At 49.8% G+C, this 15,563-nt stretch overlaps 1 protein-coding gene across 1 annotated transcript in view; it reads left to right on the top strand.

The window, feature by feature from the left end:
* The window catches only part of HDLBP (high density lipoprotein binding protein), a 35,217-nt gene that overhangs the window by 7,837 nt on the left and 11,817 nt on the right, over positions 1-15,563 (top strand). Inside the window, exons 2-16 of the mRNA XM_010716510.3 lie at positions 5,169-5,236; positions 5,745-5,857; positions 6,751-6,905; positions 7,458-7,673; positions 9,272-9,478; positions 9,903-10,118; positions 10,919-11,125; positions 11,350-11,457; positions 11,994-12,098; positions 12,830-12,908; positions 13,550-13,689; positions 13,985-14,089; positions 14,345-14,458; positions 14,719-14,805; positions 14,957-15,088. Coding sequence (XP_010714812.1) covers positions 5,782-5,857; positions 6,751-6,905; positions 7,458-7,673; positions 9,272-9,478; positions 9,903-10,118; positions 10,919-11,125; positions 11,350-11,457; positions 11,994-12,098; positions 12,830-12,908; positions 13,550-13,689; positions 13,985-14,089; positions 14,345-14,458; positions 14,719-14,805; positions 14,957-15,088 — 1,947 coding nt within the window. The 5' untranslated portion in view covers positions 5,169-5,236; positions 5,745-5,781. The remainder of the gene's footprint in view (positions 1-5,168; positions 5,237-5,744; positions 5,858-6,750; positions 6,906-7,457; positions 7,674-9,271; positions 9,479-9,902; positions 10,119-10,918; positions 11,126-11,349; positions 11,458-11,993; positions 12,099-12,829; positions 12,909-13,549; positions 13,690-13,984; positions 14,090-14,344; positions 14,459-14,718; positions 14,806-14,956; positions 15,089-15,563) is intronic.

Below are 15,563 nucleotides of genomic sequence, written 5' to 3'. Positions count from 1 at the left end.
GGAGGTGACGGAACAAACCCATGAGCACCCAGTGTGACCAGCAGGGCCCCTCTGCCCCAGGGTCGGCTGCCTGCGTTTCTATGCCATCTCTTCTACTGTGCTGTGCATCAGGGAAGTCATTCTCTGGTTCTCTTCCCATTCTTGAGGCAAGTTTTGTTACTGCAAAGCAGCACAGGCTGTATTCCATTTCGCTTTGTCTCTGGTGTCATGGGTCTCCCAGGCAGAAGACCTGAACTCTGGCTCTACTTCAAACTTTTCAGTTCTTCACTTTGCCTGCAGTCATCTCTGAAGTGCGGGTAGGAAGCTCACTTGACTGGTGCAGGTGTTATTTCTTTGTGAAATTACCAGACTTCTCTCCCAGAGCAAGTGGGAGGACTGCCCCTGACCTTTGCTTTGTGGTTGGATCGATTTTATTCAGCTGTCCATTGACTTTCTTCCTCATCTCTGAAATAGCATTTGCTTTGCGATAGCACCTGGCATCCAAACAACCTGCCATGGAATACCAAGTCCACAGAGCAGATCAGACTGTGCACGCAGCCAGGGCAGCCGAGAGAATCCCACCAGTCAGTGCAGTAAATTGGCAGCAGGACCAGGAGTGGGGCTCGGTCTCTGGACTGGTCAATGATAACCACTGGGTCTGGTGCCCTCGCAGTACTCCAGTGCCTGCTTTGCCCTGAACTTGTCTTTTTCTCTCCCTGCATTCACAGAGCTTAAAGCTACTTGTTCATGTTAGAACTCCATTGCCACCAGTGGGTTGCTCCTGTTCTTATGCACTTTGCTTGCTCTCTCTGTGTAGAGCGCCCTGTGGCAGCCTCAGAAGGGCAGTGTATATGTTGTTTGCTAGCTGAGGATTGCATAACTTTGTTGTCAGAGCGCCCAGGAAATAAATTCGTCTTTTGAACGAGCTTTTTGGCATGAGAGATCTGCAGAGGTTAATCACCTTGCTCCAGTATCTGCTCAGCTCTTCTGCTTGTGCAAGAGGAGAGCTGCCCTCTATAAACAGCACACTTACCAGGAGAAAGGCAAATGGTGCTGTGCTCCCGTGGGACCTCGTATTTATAGCACTGGGTTACCAGAGACACAACACCTGGCTGCATGCCTTCCTGCCACCTCCCTCCCCAGTCGCAGCACCGCTGATTGCAGCTGGGCTTAGCAGTGGGCTCACATGGGCTGCAGTTTCCCCATTGGATGTTCACAGCCTTCTGAAGGTGGTGAGATTGCACCAGGCGCAGCTGAGGGCAGAATTGTTTGGGCTGGTCGTGGTGTATGAGTGAGGAGAAGAGGAGGTGGGCTCGGGTGCCTCTAGAAGTTGCAGTAAGAAAAGAGAATCTGGTCTGAAAGCCACTGGGATGCGTGCAGCACGGTCTCACCCAATGCAGGCAGTTTTTAGGATGTTGTTTTATGTATGCTCTTTGTAGAGGTGTGAGAAACGCAGAAGGGTCTCCATAATTTGATACTTAACTTCAACGTAATAAAGGTTTTCCAAAGTGTGCTATGGGAGATGGCAAGGCAGGCCGTAGTGATGGCTTCAGAGCAGCATCTCCCGCTCTTTGGATGGGAACCCAAACGTGCTCTGGCACACGAGCGCCCCGTGTCCTAAATCCTCTCTTACTGTGCTTTTTAACGAAGCAAAGGACTTCTTCATCCCACTTCTGCCGCGCTGCCGCCGGGGGACGTGGGTGTTTCGGGGCGGTCCTTCGGCGTGCGCAGAGAGGGGTGAGGACCCAGAGCACAACCGGGCGCTGATGTGTACGGCTTTAGCGACGTGGGGCCGCACTGAAACAGGAAATCGAGTCGCGGCACAGGGGGAGCGCGCTCGGGTTGCTTTCCAGAGAAGTTTCTGGCGAGGAAAGTAGGGCTCTCCTCTCGACACAGCGTACAAGAAGCGGCCGGGAGAAATCCCCGACAAGCTGCGGCCCGGCCCGGCGTTGTGCTGGCCGCGCGCTGCCGCTGCCCCGCTCCGCTCGGCGGCCCCGCCGCGAAGGGGCACGTCCCGCTGACGTGCGGCGCGGGGATTGGCAGCGGCCCGCCCTATATAGGGCCGCCGGAGGGCTCGCGCCGCTCTCCCAGGAGCGCTCCCGGTTCTCCAGCAAGGCGGGCGAGCGGCCGCGGGCCGGAGTGAGTCGCGGCGCTGCGGGAGGGCGCGGGGAGCGGAGCGGGGTCGGGGGGGGTCGCGTCCTCCCGGGGGAAGCTCCGGCGGCCGGCGCGATGAGCGGGGGGCGGGAAGGGGGGGGCGGCGCGGGGAGGGGGGCGAGGAACGCGCGGTGGGCGCCGGGGAGGAGCGGAGCGGGGCGCTCGGGTCCCTCGGAGCGGCGCTCGGAGCGGTGCGGACCCCGCGCCGGGTGACAGCGGCCCGGCCCGCCGCCGCCCCGCCCCCGGTGCCGGCAGTGCTGAGGTGGCGCTGGCGGCGCCGCCCGGCCTGGGCCCGCCGCCTCCCCGCCGCGCCCGGCCCGAGGCTCCGCGGGGCCCCGCGGGCCGGAGAGGAAGGGGCACGGCCGGGAAGGGGCGACCGCGCGTCCTCCCTCCGGGCGCCCGAACGGAGCGCGGGCGGCCGGGCGCAAAGTGAGCGCTGTGCGAGCACGGGAAACCGGGGTAGGGGAGGGGGCGGCGAGCGGGTTAGGAGGGGAGAAAACGCGCACAGAGCTCGGATTGAAGGCTGGCCGCGTCCGGCAGGCGCCGGTCACGTTGCGCGCTGCCGCAGGAAGCGGTGCGAGGGCTCCATCCTGCCACGCAGCAGCTGGCCGCCGGGAGCGAGCCAAGGCTGGGCGGCCCGGCATACCTGGGGCAGGCAGGAAGCGCGTAACGCCGAGCTGCCGTCGGCTCGGACCGACCGGCAGTGCGTGGACCCGGGCGGAGGACGGCAGCCGGGTTGGTTGCCCGAAGCTTTAGCCGCGTCTGCTTGTGGGTACCGTAACTCAGAATGCAAATATTTCAGTAAAATATTGCCCGGCTGCCTGTTTCTGGCCACTAGCGTCGGTTGTGTTGGCAGTGCAGCGCAAGACTTTGCTTTTGTTTCCCTTTATACAAACATTTCCGTACAGTTAGGGCTGGCCCTCTCTAGGAGCTATTCTCGGGATGATTTGTTCTCCTATTTAAGCGTGCTCCGAACTTGTGAAGCTTGCTGTGGCCATGCTGCAGGCAGCCATAAGGCTGGCGGTTCGGAACCTGGTGACCCAGCTGATCGTGTGCCGGCCTGACGTGGCTGTAAGCTTAGTTTCAAAGCCTGCAGTGGGATGGTGAGGAGGTGTGGGCTTCAGGCGCAGCGCCGCTGCTAACGTTATGTTTAAAATACCATTCTGATGGCCACCTCCAATTTTGGCCAGAGATGAATCCCTGAGGCCTACAGCATACCAGATGTTTGGGGTTACTGGAGATGGAAAACATTTGTTCTTAGCTTGCCGTATGGGTGACAAAGCAGAAATCCACACGGGTAAGTGCTGCCCTTAGATTTCTCTTCGAATATCTAACTCTGCTCTGAGGTGTTGCCTGCAAGATCTCCACAGCTGGTGTGGACACACTGAAACCAGCAGCTGTGCCTTGAGGTTGTGCTTCGAGGCTGTGCCTCGTAGGCTGCCACTATTTTGGTGTAGTTTCACCAATTTTTCATCCTTCTCCCCCTCTGTGGAGCAGAACCAGGTGATGCTTCCCCAGGAGATGAGAACTGTAACTGCATCTATGCCATTAGCAAAGCTCTGGCCAGAGCCTCACAGCTGCTTGTGGCGTATGGGGTCCTGCTGGCTCCTACTCTTGGTCCTGTTGGCACCTTGCCCTGAGGCAGCGGCATCCTGAGTGACCCAGTGAGCTGAAGGCGGTGTTGGCAGCTCTGTTTGCATGGTGACGTGATCCTCAGCGTACCCACGGACAGTGAGCAGGGCACGAGCATTTCTTCCAGAGCAGACAGCCAGCCTCCCTTTCCTGCACGCCAGCTTTGCAGAGCCTCCATGTGCTGCAGAAGCTGTGCTTCAGGCAGCGCGGCTGGGAGCTGTCACCTGGCAGCAGCAGGTCGCTGGAGAATTAATTGTAACATTAGCTCCGTTGCTCAGGTGGTGGTGAAGCAAGTGGAAATTCCCTGTGTGGCTTTCACTGAAACACAGATCAGGTCCCTGTGACCCTGGTGCACTGCTGCTCTCCTTTCCTCCTGCCTCTGTCACCTATTCTGTCGCCACATCAGCCTGATGCAAGATGCCACGTCAGAGGCTCAGTTCTTTGGAGGCTTTTCTGGCACACTGGGAGGCCAGAAATGGTGAAGATCAGTTTCCTGAGAAGTGCTGGAGCTCGCTTTTAGAAGCAGCACCGCAGGCTTTGTGTAGGAGAGGGACCTGTTGTGCCACAAGCACTCGGAGGCACTGGATTTCAGGAGGCTGCAGGCCCTGCAGCAGCACGCACATGCAGCTGGGGGGTGTGGAGGAACTGTTGTACATCTGACAGCGTGTACTTTTCAGGCTTTTACTTTCTTATTTAAATTCCCGATCAGTGCTGTAGATGCAGGAGATATAAAGCTCCCACCAACAACCTATTTCTTTCAGAAGATGCCTTCAGAACAGTCCATGTAAATCACTGTGGGTTTTTTTTTTTCTTTGGAATGACAGACCTGGAGCCAGAGTTCAGTGCCTGTTGTATCATCTTATTGCAGTAAAAAACGAAGAGGTGGACTGGCCAGCAGCTGCATGTGGATAGTCCTGAGCGTTTGCCTTAGTTTGTGAGGACGTCTGTGTTGATTCACCCAAGCTCCACTAAACTACATTCCTAACTTGTGAGCGATGGCAGTGTTGTTGGCAGATTTTCAGGCTGTTAGTCTCCTCTGACTAGATGTCAATGCTCTCGCCGCAACCCTGAAATTTCATGTCTACCTTGCACATTTGGTGCTAATTGACTGTATTTTTGCCTGTACTGCATGGCTGCTCCTGCAGCTGGTGTGATGAAAGGGTAGCTTCCCCAGGCTTCCTGCTGTGAGGGTCAGCAGGCAGCGGCATTGTCTGCAGCTCTAGTAAAGCATGACAGGTAAAGTGCGGTGAGATGTGACTCAGTAGGAGAACATCTTGGATAGGATGCAAGTTTGAAACACGGTACAGCAGTGCTCTTTTGCAAGTTACAGTAACGCGAGTGTCATATTTTTCTGTTGTCTTGGAGCAGCCGCATAAATATTTTTCTTTTCTTTTTCTATAAAGCAAAAGCTGGCAGGCTGACAAACGGGCAGCTTACAGGACGGACTCTCTGGCTACTGACCATTTAGCTGGTAAGTTCCTATTTTGGGAGTGCCAAAGATCTTGGCGTTGCTAAGCATGCTTATCAGAGTGGCTTTCTGAGCGTATCCCCAAATCAGCAGGAGTTCAGACACTTAACTAAGCCATCTTCAAGAAGAGGCAGAATCCTGGGCCTCTTTCCTTTTCTCTCCAGGATTACACTATGGTCTTAGACTCACTATCCAGATTTTTTGCACGCTTTTAATAATAGATAGATTAATTGGAGTGTCTTTTAGCACCTTCCGTTCTCCCCCTTTCCAGTGACATTCTTACGTTGTGCATCCTCTCCCTTCTTAATGAAGAACTCTGCTTTTGGTGTCCACTCTTCTGTGAGTTCCCATCTGGACTAGTGAGAGAACTGGGCAGCTGACTGGCACTCTAGGTGGCCGATTTCACGATGCCGATTGGCAAAGCTTAGCATGCTTTGCCCTCCTGGGGTAATTTTTGTGCCCCTCGAATGGTGTTGGTAATAGTGCCACCACCTCCTCTCTCTCTCTGCAGTGGCATACCCGGATTGTGTGTGGGTGGGAAGTCGACAATGAGCTCCGTGGCAGTTTTGACCCAGGAGAGCTTCGCTGAACACCGCAGCGGCCTGACTCAGCAGCAGGTGAAAGGTGAGAAAACAGCTGAGTTCCTGTGCTGTGTCTCTAAATGTAGACAGGGCTCCTTGCTATTACAGTGCTCACTTCAGGCATCTGATTCCCCACAAGTGTGCAAAAGTTGCCTTCTCCATTCCTGTATGGGTGGCTCACCACACACTCTAGCTATCCACTAATGGCAGCACCGTGCAGAGCCTGGAATAAGCAAGCCTCAGATCTTCATGCAGCTCTGACTAGCAATTCTGTTGACTGTGAGACAGGATACATGCAAGAGTGGGGCACTGGGCTGCAGTGCGGCCTGGTTGGATCAGTGTGCTGGACTCAGTCATTTCCTTCTTTTGCTCAGCCAGGTGCTGAGTAAAGTAAGCGTAAGTGGCTGGCTCACTGGAGTGTTTCTGCACCCATCCTCCAGCTGCCAGCTGGCCCACTTGGCACAGTGCAGCACACAACTGAGTTGAGAATAATGTCCTCATATAGACTTTCCCTGGAGTCTGCCCTAACTGTAACACTTCTCCCTGCCTTCTCCTTGGGTGTGTGTTTGTCTCGCCCCTTGTGACCTGCAGCCTTTCTCTGTTCATTTACATTCTTTCTGCTCAGCCCGTTGTCCCCTCGTCAAGTTCCTCTTTACAAAGTTTGAAGCAATGTGTTGTTTTCTGCCACCATTCATTTGCACATTCCCTTTCTGCATCAGATGAGGCGAGTTGGTCACAGCATCTACTGCAGTCTGCTGTACTGAGTTCAGTTGTGCTGCAGAGTTGGCTGTTCCTCAAGCATAACTGTAATAGGATTAATAGTAGTGCACAAGTCGCTTACTTTCCCTTGTTAGTGTAGAAATGTGCTTGCACTGCCGATCAGTAGGGGCATCTCTGCCTGGAGAGCATCTCTTTATCCTGTTTGCTTCACTTCAGTTACAGCTTTAAACTCTGAAGAAGAGAATGATCCTCCAACCTACAAGGAAGCCTTCCCTCCGCTCCCTGAGAAAGCACCATGTTTGGAAGCTGCCCAGGAACCGTCTGGTCCCTGGAGCAAGATCCGACCGATAAAGGCTTCTGTCATCACTCAGGTTGGTGGGAGCAGGCACCCTATCCCCTCCCCTTTTTCTTTCTTCCAGAAAACAAGTGAAACAAAGCTTTCCTCAGAGCATGAAATCGTTTGTGTGTCAGATTAGCAGCCTCTTTGCCTCTCAGGGCATGAGGAGAATTGCACCTGAGATCTAGGACCACTCTGGGAGGAGAGGAAAACTGTTGGAAAGCTGTTCAGAGAATGCTTTCAGTCCCTATTGCAGAACTAGCTAGAGCAGGCCTGAAGGGGGGGATTGCAGAAGTCGAGCAGTGAGCACTAATTTTTAAGTACTCCTGCTGTTAACTTAGCGCTTCTACCTGCCTGACATGCTTTGGGAGGGCTCTCAGTATGGGACAGTCTGGCTGCTGCAGCACTCTCGCCCTGTCACTACTCACAGCCTGTGTCCACATGGAAGTGCCCATGGGTTATCCAAACCTGGGAACTTAGTTTTTCAGCAAAGTCAAGACAACAAGAACAGAGGGAGGCACTGGCAATCAAAAGCATACTCACTGTTTGCTGTGCCTTTTCTCTTATTTGTCCTGTGGCTGAGCAGGTGTTTCATGTGCCACTAGAAGAGAGAAAATACAAGGACATGAATCAGTTTGGAGAAGGCGAGCAGGCCAAGATCTGCCTTGACATCATGCAGAAGACAGGAGCTCACCTGGAGCTGTCTCTCGCAAAGGACCAGGGCCTTTCTATCATGGTCTCTGGCAAGCTGGAAGCAGTCATGAAGGCTCGAAAGGAGATTGTCGCTCGGCTGCAGACACAGGTAGGGGCATCTAACTGTTTCTTACTTCATCCTTGCTCTTCCCCAGGATTTAGGAATGTGTTGAGACCCCTGCGTGTGTCTGCTTATAAGCTGAGGAGGTGTTATTAGATGACTAATTCAGCTTTGCTGTATATTTTCAAAGCACACCGTTGGCGATTTGGAATGGAGGTAATGCTTAAAATAGGGTTCATAGTTAATTAGAGGCCATGGTGTTGCACGAAGGGTGGAGTCTACAATCTCTGAACGCTTGGATTGGAAACAACTTTATGCTGAGGTGCTGGTCCTGGAGAGGACGCAGACCCTTCACACAAAATTACTAGTGTGTGAGAATGGGACTGTTCCACCTACATCCTTCATGAAGGGATGAGAGAATGAGAGCTCCTGCCAAAAGCTTAGTGCTTCAGGTCAGGGTTCTGGGTGGTGTAATTAAAGCTGCACTAGTAAGGAGCCACAGCTCCGTTGTTTCAATTGCTTCTTTCAGTCCCGTAGGTTTTGATTCATCACCTTCAGATTTTTGAGTTCATAGTCAGGATGGTAGTACTTGTTAGGCTGTATTGCAGCCACATCTTGTATTCATGTGCAATGTCAAAGGCAGTTAATACAGTAGTTAATACTATGTTTGCTTCAGCGCTATTCAGCCCATGTGTCATACTCTGCCAGAGGGAAGAGAAAGGGACAAACCCTAAATAATGTGCACCTGAAAAATTAGTTCAGGTTGTACTATACATGACCCGCTCTCCCCAAATGTACCTCCTACTGCTTTGGCCCCAGACAAAGGTGTGTCTGGATTCCCAACTGCTCCTAGGCTTGGCTGGCTTCATTATAAGAACACAGGGTCGAAGATCAAATGATCTTTTTTCATTTTTTCCAGTGTAGTTGGAATGTTGTGTGTCTAATTACTGTTAGTAGTTAAATATTCACAGGAGTCATGAGCGTGGTAGCAGTCACAACCTAGCAGGCAAGTAAAACTTCAGTGAGAAGGGAGGAAGTCAGGAATCCCTGTTACAAACCATCTCTTTAAAAGTAGATTGAGGGAAGCTTTTAGGACCCTTTTTCCAAGAGATCTTCTATGGGTAGTCCTGGCAGCAGTATGTATTACACCGAAAACCAGTGAGTAGCAGTATCTCATAGCTGTCTGTCTGCTGGAGTAGGTTTCTGGTGTTAAATTTCTGTTTCCTAGGAGTCAGCCTGTGTGTCTTGTTCTCTGTAGCCTTAGCAGCAGATGTCAGAGTTCAGATAAACTCCACCCCTGAGCCATCGTCTCAGTTGCTGTCTGGTACTGCATCTGTTTTTGTTATGCTGAAAGAGAGGCATCTCCTCATCTGTGCCCAAAGGCCTTTGCAAATTCTGAGTACCACTTCTGGACAAACAGAAGGGTTTTGAGGAAAAGATGGGATTTAGTCTCCTCGTGTATAGGCACTGTAGATTAACTGCCATGGCACGGTCTCAGAACTTAGGCAGGATTTGCTGGGAAGGCATTGCGTTTCCTCTTTAGTGGTACTGCTCAGCAGCATCTAACTTGCTTTCCCCAGGCCTGCTTCTGTGAGTCTGCCAGTGCAGGCAAAGGTTCTTACACTTGTTTGGTTCCTGTGTTTCAGGCTTCAGCGACAGTTGCCATCCCCAAAGAGCACCACCGCTTTGTCATTGGAAAGAATGGCGAGAAGCTGCAGGACCTGGAGCTTAAAACTGCAACCAAAATCCAGATCCCCCGCCCGGATGACCCCAGCAACCAGATCAAGATCACCGGCACTAAAGAAGGGATTGAGAAAGCCCGGCATGAGATCCTGCTCATCTCTGCTGAGCAGGTACTGCAGTACTGTGATCTTGCCATTTTACTTCTCCACTGAATACTGCATGTTAGTAGCAACTGTGGCCATGCTTGGTAGTTAGTGTGTTAGTGAGAATGGAGACGTGTACTGTGCAGACTGTACACTGAGCACCTACAGCAGCTTCTTCAACTTCCTGATCTCCATTTTGTCCATTTCTTAATTCAGATAAGTTTGTTTCATGTTTGAAGTGGGTCATAATCGGATGCCAGCTCAGCCAAGGCAAGATGTTAGAATGGTGAATATCATAAAACATGAGTAGCAACAGTAGGATTTGTAGACAGAAGAGAATGGAGATTTACATGGGCCAGAGTGTCAAGTAGGGCACCACTGGGAACTTGTACCCATGTCTGGCAGAGATTGTATAACAAAGGGCAGTTCTCACAGAGTTTTGTTCTTCCAGGATAAGCGTGCTGTGGAGCGGCTGGATGTGGAGAAGGTGTATCACCCCTTCATTGCTGGCCCTTACAACAAGCTGGTGAGTGAGCTCATGCAGGACACGGGGACACGCATCAACATTCCTCCACCCAGCGTCAACAAGACGGAGATAGTCTTCACTGGAGAAAAGGAGCAGCTGGCCCAGGCTGTTGCTCGTGTTAAGAAGATCTATGAGGAGAAGGTATGTGGTCCTATAAGATCTCCATCTTCCTCCCAGCCTGTTCATAGTCCCTCTTCTCTTCTTGCGCTTCTCTCTGTTTATGTCTTCCTCGTGTCAGCTCTGACTCTGCAGTCCTTGCAGTGCATAGCCCTTGATCTTACCGTTTCCTTACTCGACAGAGTGAAACTTGGAGTGATGTTGCCAGGGAGGTGACAGATGTCTTGTTTTTCTGTCATGTGACTCAGCAGACCATGTAGGGCTCCCTTAGTTTGCACAGGTGATACTAAGGAGGGAAGTGTGAAGTCAGTGGTGGCCAGCTGACAGCAAAAGGTTTCTACATAAATAGAAGTTTCTATTTCACTCCTGTTTATTTTCCGTAGCCAGCATCGTTGTGAATATCCTTGCTGTGGGTTATTGGGGAGTTTTTTCTCATGGTTAGGTTTGTATTTGCACCACTCTGGATTTCAACATAGTTAATCAGCTTATAGCCAAGCAACCTACATGGTATTGCGTTACACCACTGCCCTGAGGACAACTGAGTGTTGAGCCCTGTTGTGCAAGGCTGTATGCATGGTCTCCTCCATGAAGGAGGACCATTGCCACAGAATGCTGGTTTTGTACTTTGACTATGAGTCTGTGAGCACAAGGCTTTCTATGGGCAGGGCCCCAGTAGGTGCTAGGGTACTGCAGAACCAACATGCTCAGCTTTGCTTTGCTCTTTACTTGGTGCAGAAATTCACTGCATCTGCTGCCTCTTCCTTCCACTCTTGTCCTTCTCTATCCCCCCTGTAATTGATGCCCCAGTGCCTCTGCCCCCACAGAAAAAGAAGACTACTACCATTGCAGTGGAAGTGAAGAAGTCCCAGCACAAGTATGTCATCGGCCCCAAGGGGAATTCCCTGCAGGAGATCTTGGAGAAAACTGGAGTCTCTGTCGAGATCCCACCCACTGACAGTAGCTCGGAGACGGTGATACTGCGAGGCGAACCTGAAAAGCTTGGGCAAGCGTTGACTGAAGTCTATGCAAAGGTACTGATGAGATGGGCTGGGTCAGATGGGTTAGAAAGTCGCATTAGGATATAACTAGGAGCAGCATGGACAGGTGGAGGAGGAGCGGTCTTTGTTGGGCTGTTAGAAATGCTGCGTAGATGAACTCAGTACTGAGGATACACCATAGAAATTGGAACTGAATTTTTGTGGAGACTTCTTCCAGTTTGTCCATCAAACAGCTTTTTAAATTTTCTGTCTTTCAGGCCAACAGTTTTACCGTCTCCTCGGTCTCTGCCCCCTCTTGGCTTCATCGTTTCATTATTGGAAAGAAAGGACAAAACCTGGCCAAAATAACTCAGCAGATGCCAAAGGTATGGGCGAGCTGGTTAGCTTTAGAACCCTCTATAGAATATTGTTTATTCCAGATCGCTGTTTGTAGAAGAGAAACGTGTTCTAGAGTGAGTGTAACCAAGGAGGAAAAGGCACAGATCGTAACATTAAAGGGAGCCTCTCTTTCACTGCTGCTAATGCTACTCATCCTAAGTTATTCTTCTGGTTATTCCTTCAGAGGAAGCTTTAGGTGGCACTAGTTGAAGAATTGATGTGGTAACGTACTTGTAAGTGCTGAATTCAACTAGGCTTTCTTGCTGTGAGTTCATGTTGAGATAAAGTTCGGTGAGCAACTTCTCTGAAGCCCTTGCAAACAATAAGAACAGCATGAGAGCCATAGGCTCTAGATTGGCCACTGGCCAAATTGTGCATTACTGTTTTCTGAAAGCTCAGGAATAATGTGTGTGCCTTGTGGGAAGGAAAGTATTAGTGGCAGAGATTATGTAGGCCTGACTAAGGGCATTGATCTGTCTCTCATCTTGGAAAATTCTTAATGAATTCATTGCCTTGTCTCAAGGTTCACATTGAATTCACGGAAGGAGAGGATAAAATCACTTTGGAAGGACCTACAGAAGATGTGAATGTGGCTCAGGAACAGATTGAAGTCATGGTCAAGGATCTGGTAAGTTGGTGTTAGTAGTCTCAGTTCATAGGAAGGGGCAACAGAACAGAGATGATAAGTTGTGTTTCACATTTATGATGTTTTTCCATGCTTAACAGAACTTGCAGGAAGCAAGCTGTATGTCCGATGGTGTATAATCAATGAATATACAGATGTTGTAATTAAGAAGTATACAAGAAAGTTAGGCTAAACAGGTTATCCTTGTCCTGGGCTTGTTGAGAAGACTCCAAGAGGAGTGATCTCCAAAAGAGATCCTTCTCCAGTGGCAGTCAGCTCTTAAATGGGGTCTAGGAGAGGTGCAGCCAGGCTCCACTCCTTACAGTAGCACAGGAGAATTGTCTTCACCTGTGCTCCCAGGGCTGATTCATTGCTCGCCTCAGGTGCTCAGTCAGAGGTTCAGGCCGTGATTCAGCAGTTCCCATACAGATGGTTACAAAACTTGTCCATACCATTCCTGAAAAATCAGCACTGGATCTTAAATCTTTTGCTGCAGATAAGGAAGAATTGTTCAGTTGTAACTAGGGAAGAATAGAAGTCCCTCCAGATGTTTCACAAGCGTGGTGCTCTCAACTTAAAACAGGGATGTGTTTCTGTTCTGCTCAGTAGCAAGAAGAGTGCTTGTAGCTGTTTACTGGAGAGTCAGTGCCAATACTGGCAACAGGCAGTTATGTAGGGCATGAGTTGGGACAAGGGTTGGCCTGTTCTACATAGCTCTCTGTGATTTGTTGTAGATCAACCGGATGGATTATGCAGAAATCAACGTTGACCACAAATTCCATCGACACCTCATTGGCAAGAATGGAGCAAACAGTAAGTGGTGTGCTTTTTCTAGTCCTTCCTACACTCAGACTCTACATCTGTAGATGATAGTATCAGGGGTTCTGTAGCTCATCTAGTGTGGTATCTCCATCACACTTCAGCTGCTCTCATTGACTGACATGAGGAGATAAATAGGCAGTAAGTGCTTGGGATGGCTTTAGTGTGTTAAAGGATTGTGAGATGACTTTGCCATGTCATGGAGGAAATTCTTCTTGGTTGGAGAACTAAATTTAACTTAACTTTTTTTTTTTTTAAGTTACTTCGTGTGAATTACATTTTACAGCTGATAGGGGAATGTGGGTGTCTGCCATTAAGTTTCTCCTCATTAAAGAATTTTCAAAGAGAAATGAATGACCATCTTGTGATGTGATGTAAATGTGTGGTGTTTGGGGAGGAAACAGATTCCGTGCTTTAGAAAATGAGCATTTTGCTCTCTAAAATGCCAGAGCATTTACTTGTGTGGGTCTTGTATGGCACAGATCTGCTCTTGCTGAATTTCAGGGTAGGGTAAGGAGACCCTTGCCCCTTTTCAGAGGCTGGTTTACTGTGTGGGCAGACTAAGTGCTGATAATCAGGATGCCTTGTTGCCAGCCTTGGCCTAGCAGGTTGTCACCACCATCCTTGCCTTGAAGTTAACAGGATTAAGGACCTCTACAAGGTGTCTGTACGCATTCCCCCGGACAATGAGAAGAGCAACCTGATCAGAATTGAAGGAGATCCACAGGGGGTCCAACAGGCCAAGAAAGAGCTGCTGGAACTCGCTTCCCGTATGGTGAGCAGGACACGATGCTTAGGGAGCTGCAGGGTTTGGGCTGTTATGTTCCCTCAAAACCTTGCCTGGTGCAAATGTGTGCCCCTTGCCCAATGAACGCTTGGATCTGCTGGCAATTGTGAGTCCCTGTTTGCAAATGTGCTTCTTTATTTACTTGCACGCTTGTTCTTTGTCAGCCTAGAGCGAATCCTCTCTGGAGGAGGAAAAAAGAAAAAAGCTGGTAGGCAGCAAATGGGTAAAAGAAAATATAGGGCTCTACTGCTGAGTACTCAGTTGTAATGTGTATTGCCATCAGGAAAATGAACGCACCAAGGACCTAATCATTGAGCAGAAATTCCACCGGACCATCATTGGGCAGAAGGGCGAGCGGATCCGGGAAATTCGGGAGAAATTCCCAGAGGTGAGGCTTTCCAGGAGACAAGGAATCTAGGGGGGGCACTTACTACATGTATAACAGTCTTGTTGCTAAAATCGTAAATATCGTGGCTCTGTATTGAATACATATGAGAAAATTCTCTTGACCAGAGGCTGCTAACATGGCTGCCCTTTTCTGAATGGGAGAGAGGGTGTGCAGGATCTCCCTAAGCTTTGTTTGTGTCTGACATAGCAGTTCTTGCACTTCCTTGAGATGACTCTAAACGACTGCTTCTTGCAGGTTATCATCAACTTCCCAGACCCAGCGCACAAGAGCGATATTGTCCAACTGAGAGGTCCCAAAAATGAGGTGGAGAAGTGCACCAAGTACATGCAAAAGATGGTGGCAGACCTGGTATGGGCACATTCTTCTCTCCTACGCACCTAGGTAGCCCTGAAATAAAGTACAGCTGTACTGTCACTGTACTTAGTTGGGACTGAAACACCTCCAGATGACAGAACTCAAGACATAAAGTTCTGGCTGGAGGTAGACAGTCTTGTACAGAGAACTTCCTTGGGTCCAAGTCTATTGTCAAAGCTCGTCTTTATCAGGTTCCTAGAGTGGGAACTGCCACAATGGTGCAATCTTCAATTCTCCCTTCCTTTCTCCCTTAGGTTGAAAACAGCTTTTCTATTTCTGTCCCCATCTTCAAACAATTCCACAAGAACATCATAGGGAAAGGAGGTGCCAACATCAAGAAGGTGAGATAACTTCTCTTTCTCTGGTGCTCACTATAGTCACTGCCTTCAATTGAATCCCAATCCCACTTACTGCTCTTTCCTGCTCATTGGTGATGTGAAGTGTAATCTCCAAAGGCTTTCTTCTGACATGGGACATTTCTTTTCTTTGCAGATTCGTGAAGAAAGCAACACCAAAATCGATCTCCCAGCAGAGAACAGCAATTCAGAGACAATTGTTATCACAGGCAAGAGAGCAAACTGTGAAGCTGCTCGCCACAGAATTCTTGCCATCCAGAAGGAGCTGGTAAGTGACCTTTTGTGGATGAGGGATTTGAAAATGATGATAGAATACATTAACACACAAGAAATTGTTGTAGTGTGGAATAGCAGAGAGGAAATAAATAGGAGTGTCAGTCTGTTCTTGGCCCTAAAACCTAAGTTCTTACAAAAGTTGCCAGTAGCAGGAGAGAAGAGTATGCCTGTGGTATCTGGCAGTTCTTTCAGGGATGTCTATTTTCGTAGCTTATCAGAATGCAAATAGCAGCGTTGTCCTGAAGTGTGGTTTGTGAACTAGGGAAGGCTGTGCATTAACTGAGGTCAAGCAGACTGAAAATACTACATGGTCAACATCAGCAGGGACAACCCTCATCGTCTTGAACAAAGCAAGGAACTGAGCTAAGTTAAGATGAAAGGCTGTTACTGGGAGGCTACTCTACGAATACTGACTTGCCACAGTAGTTGGCAGATTTACAGAGAGCAAACTTGTGCACTTGCACTAC

This window comes from Meleagris gallopavo, chromosome 11, assembly GCF_905368555.1.
Source record: "Meleagris gallopavo chromosome 11, MGAL_WU_HG_1.1, whole genome shotgun sequence".
Lineage (NCBI taxonomy): Eukaryota > Metazoa > Chordata > Aves > Galliformes > Phasianidae > Meleagris > Meleagris gallopavo.
This window is presented reverse-complemented; position numbering and strand designations above follow the sequence as displayed.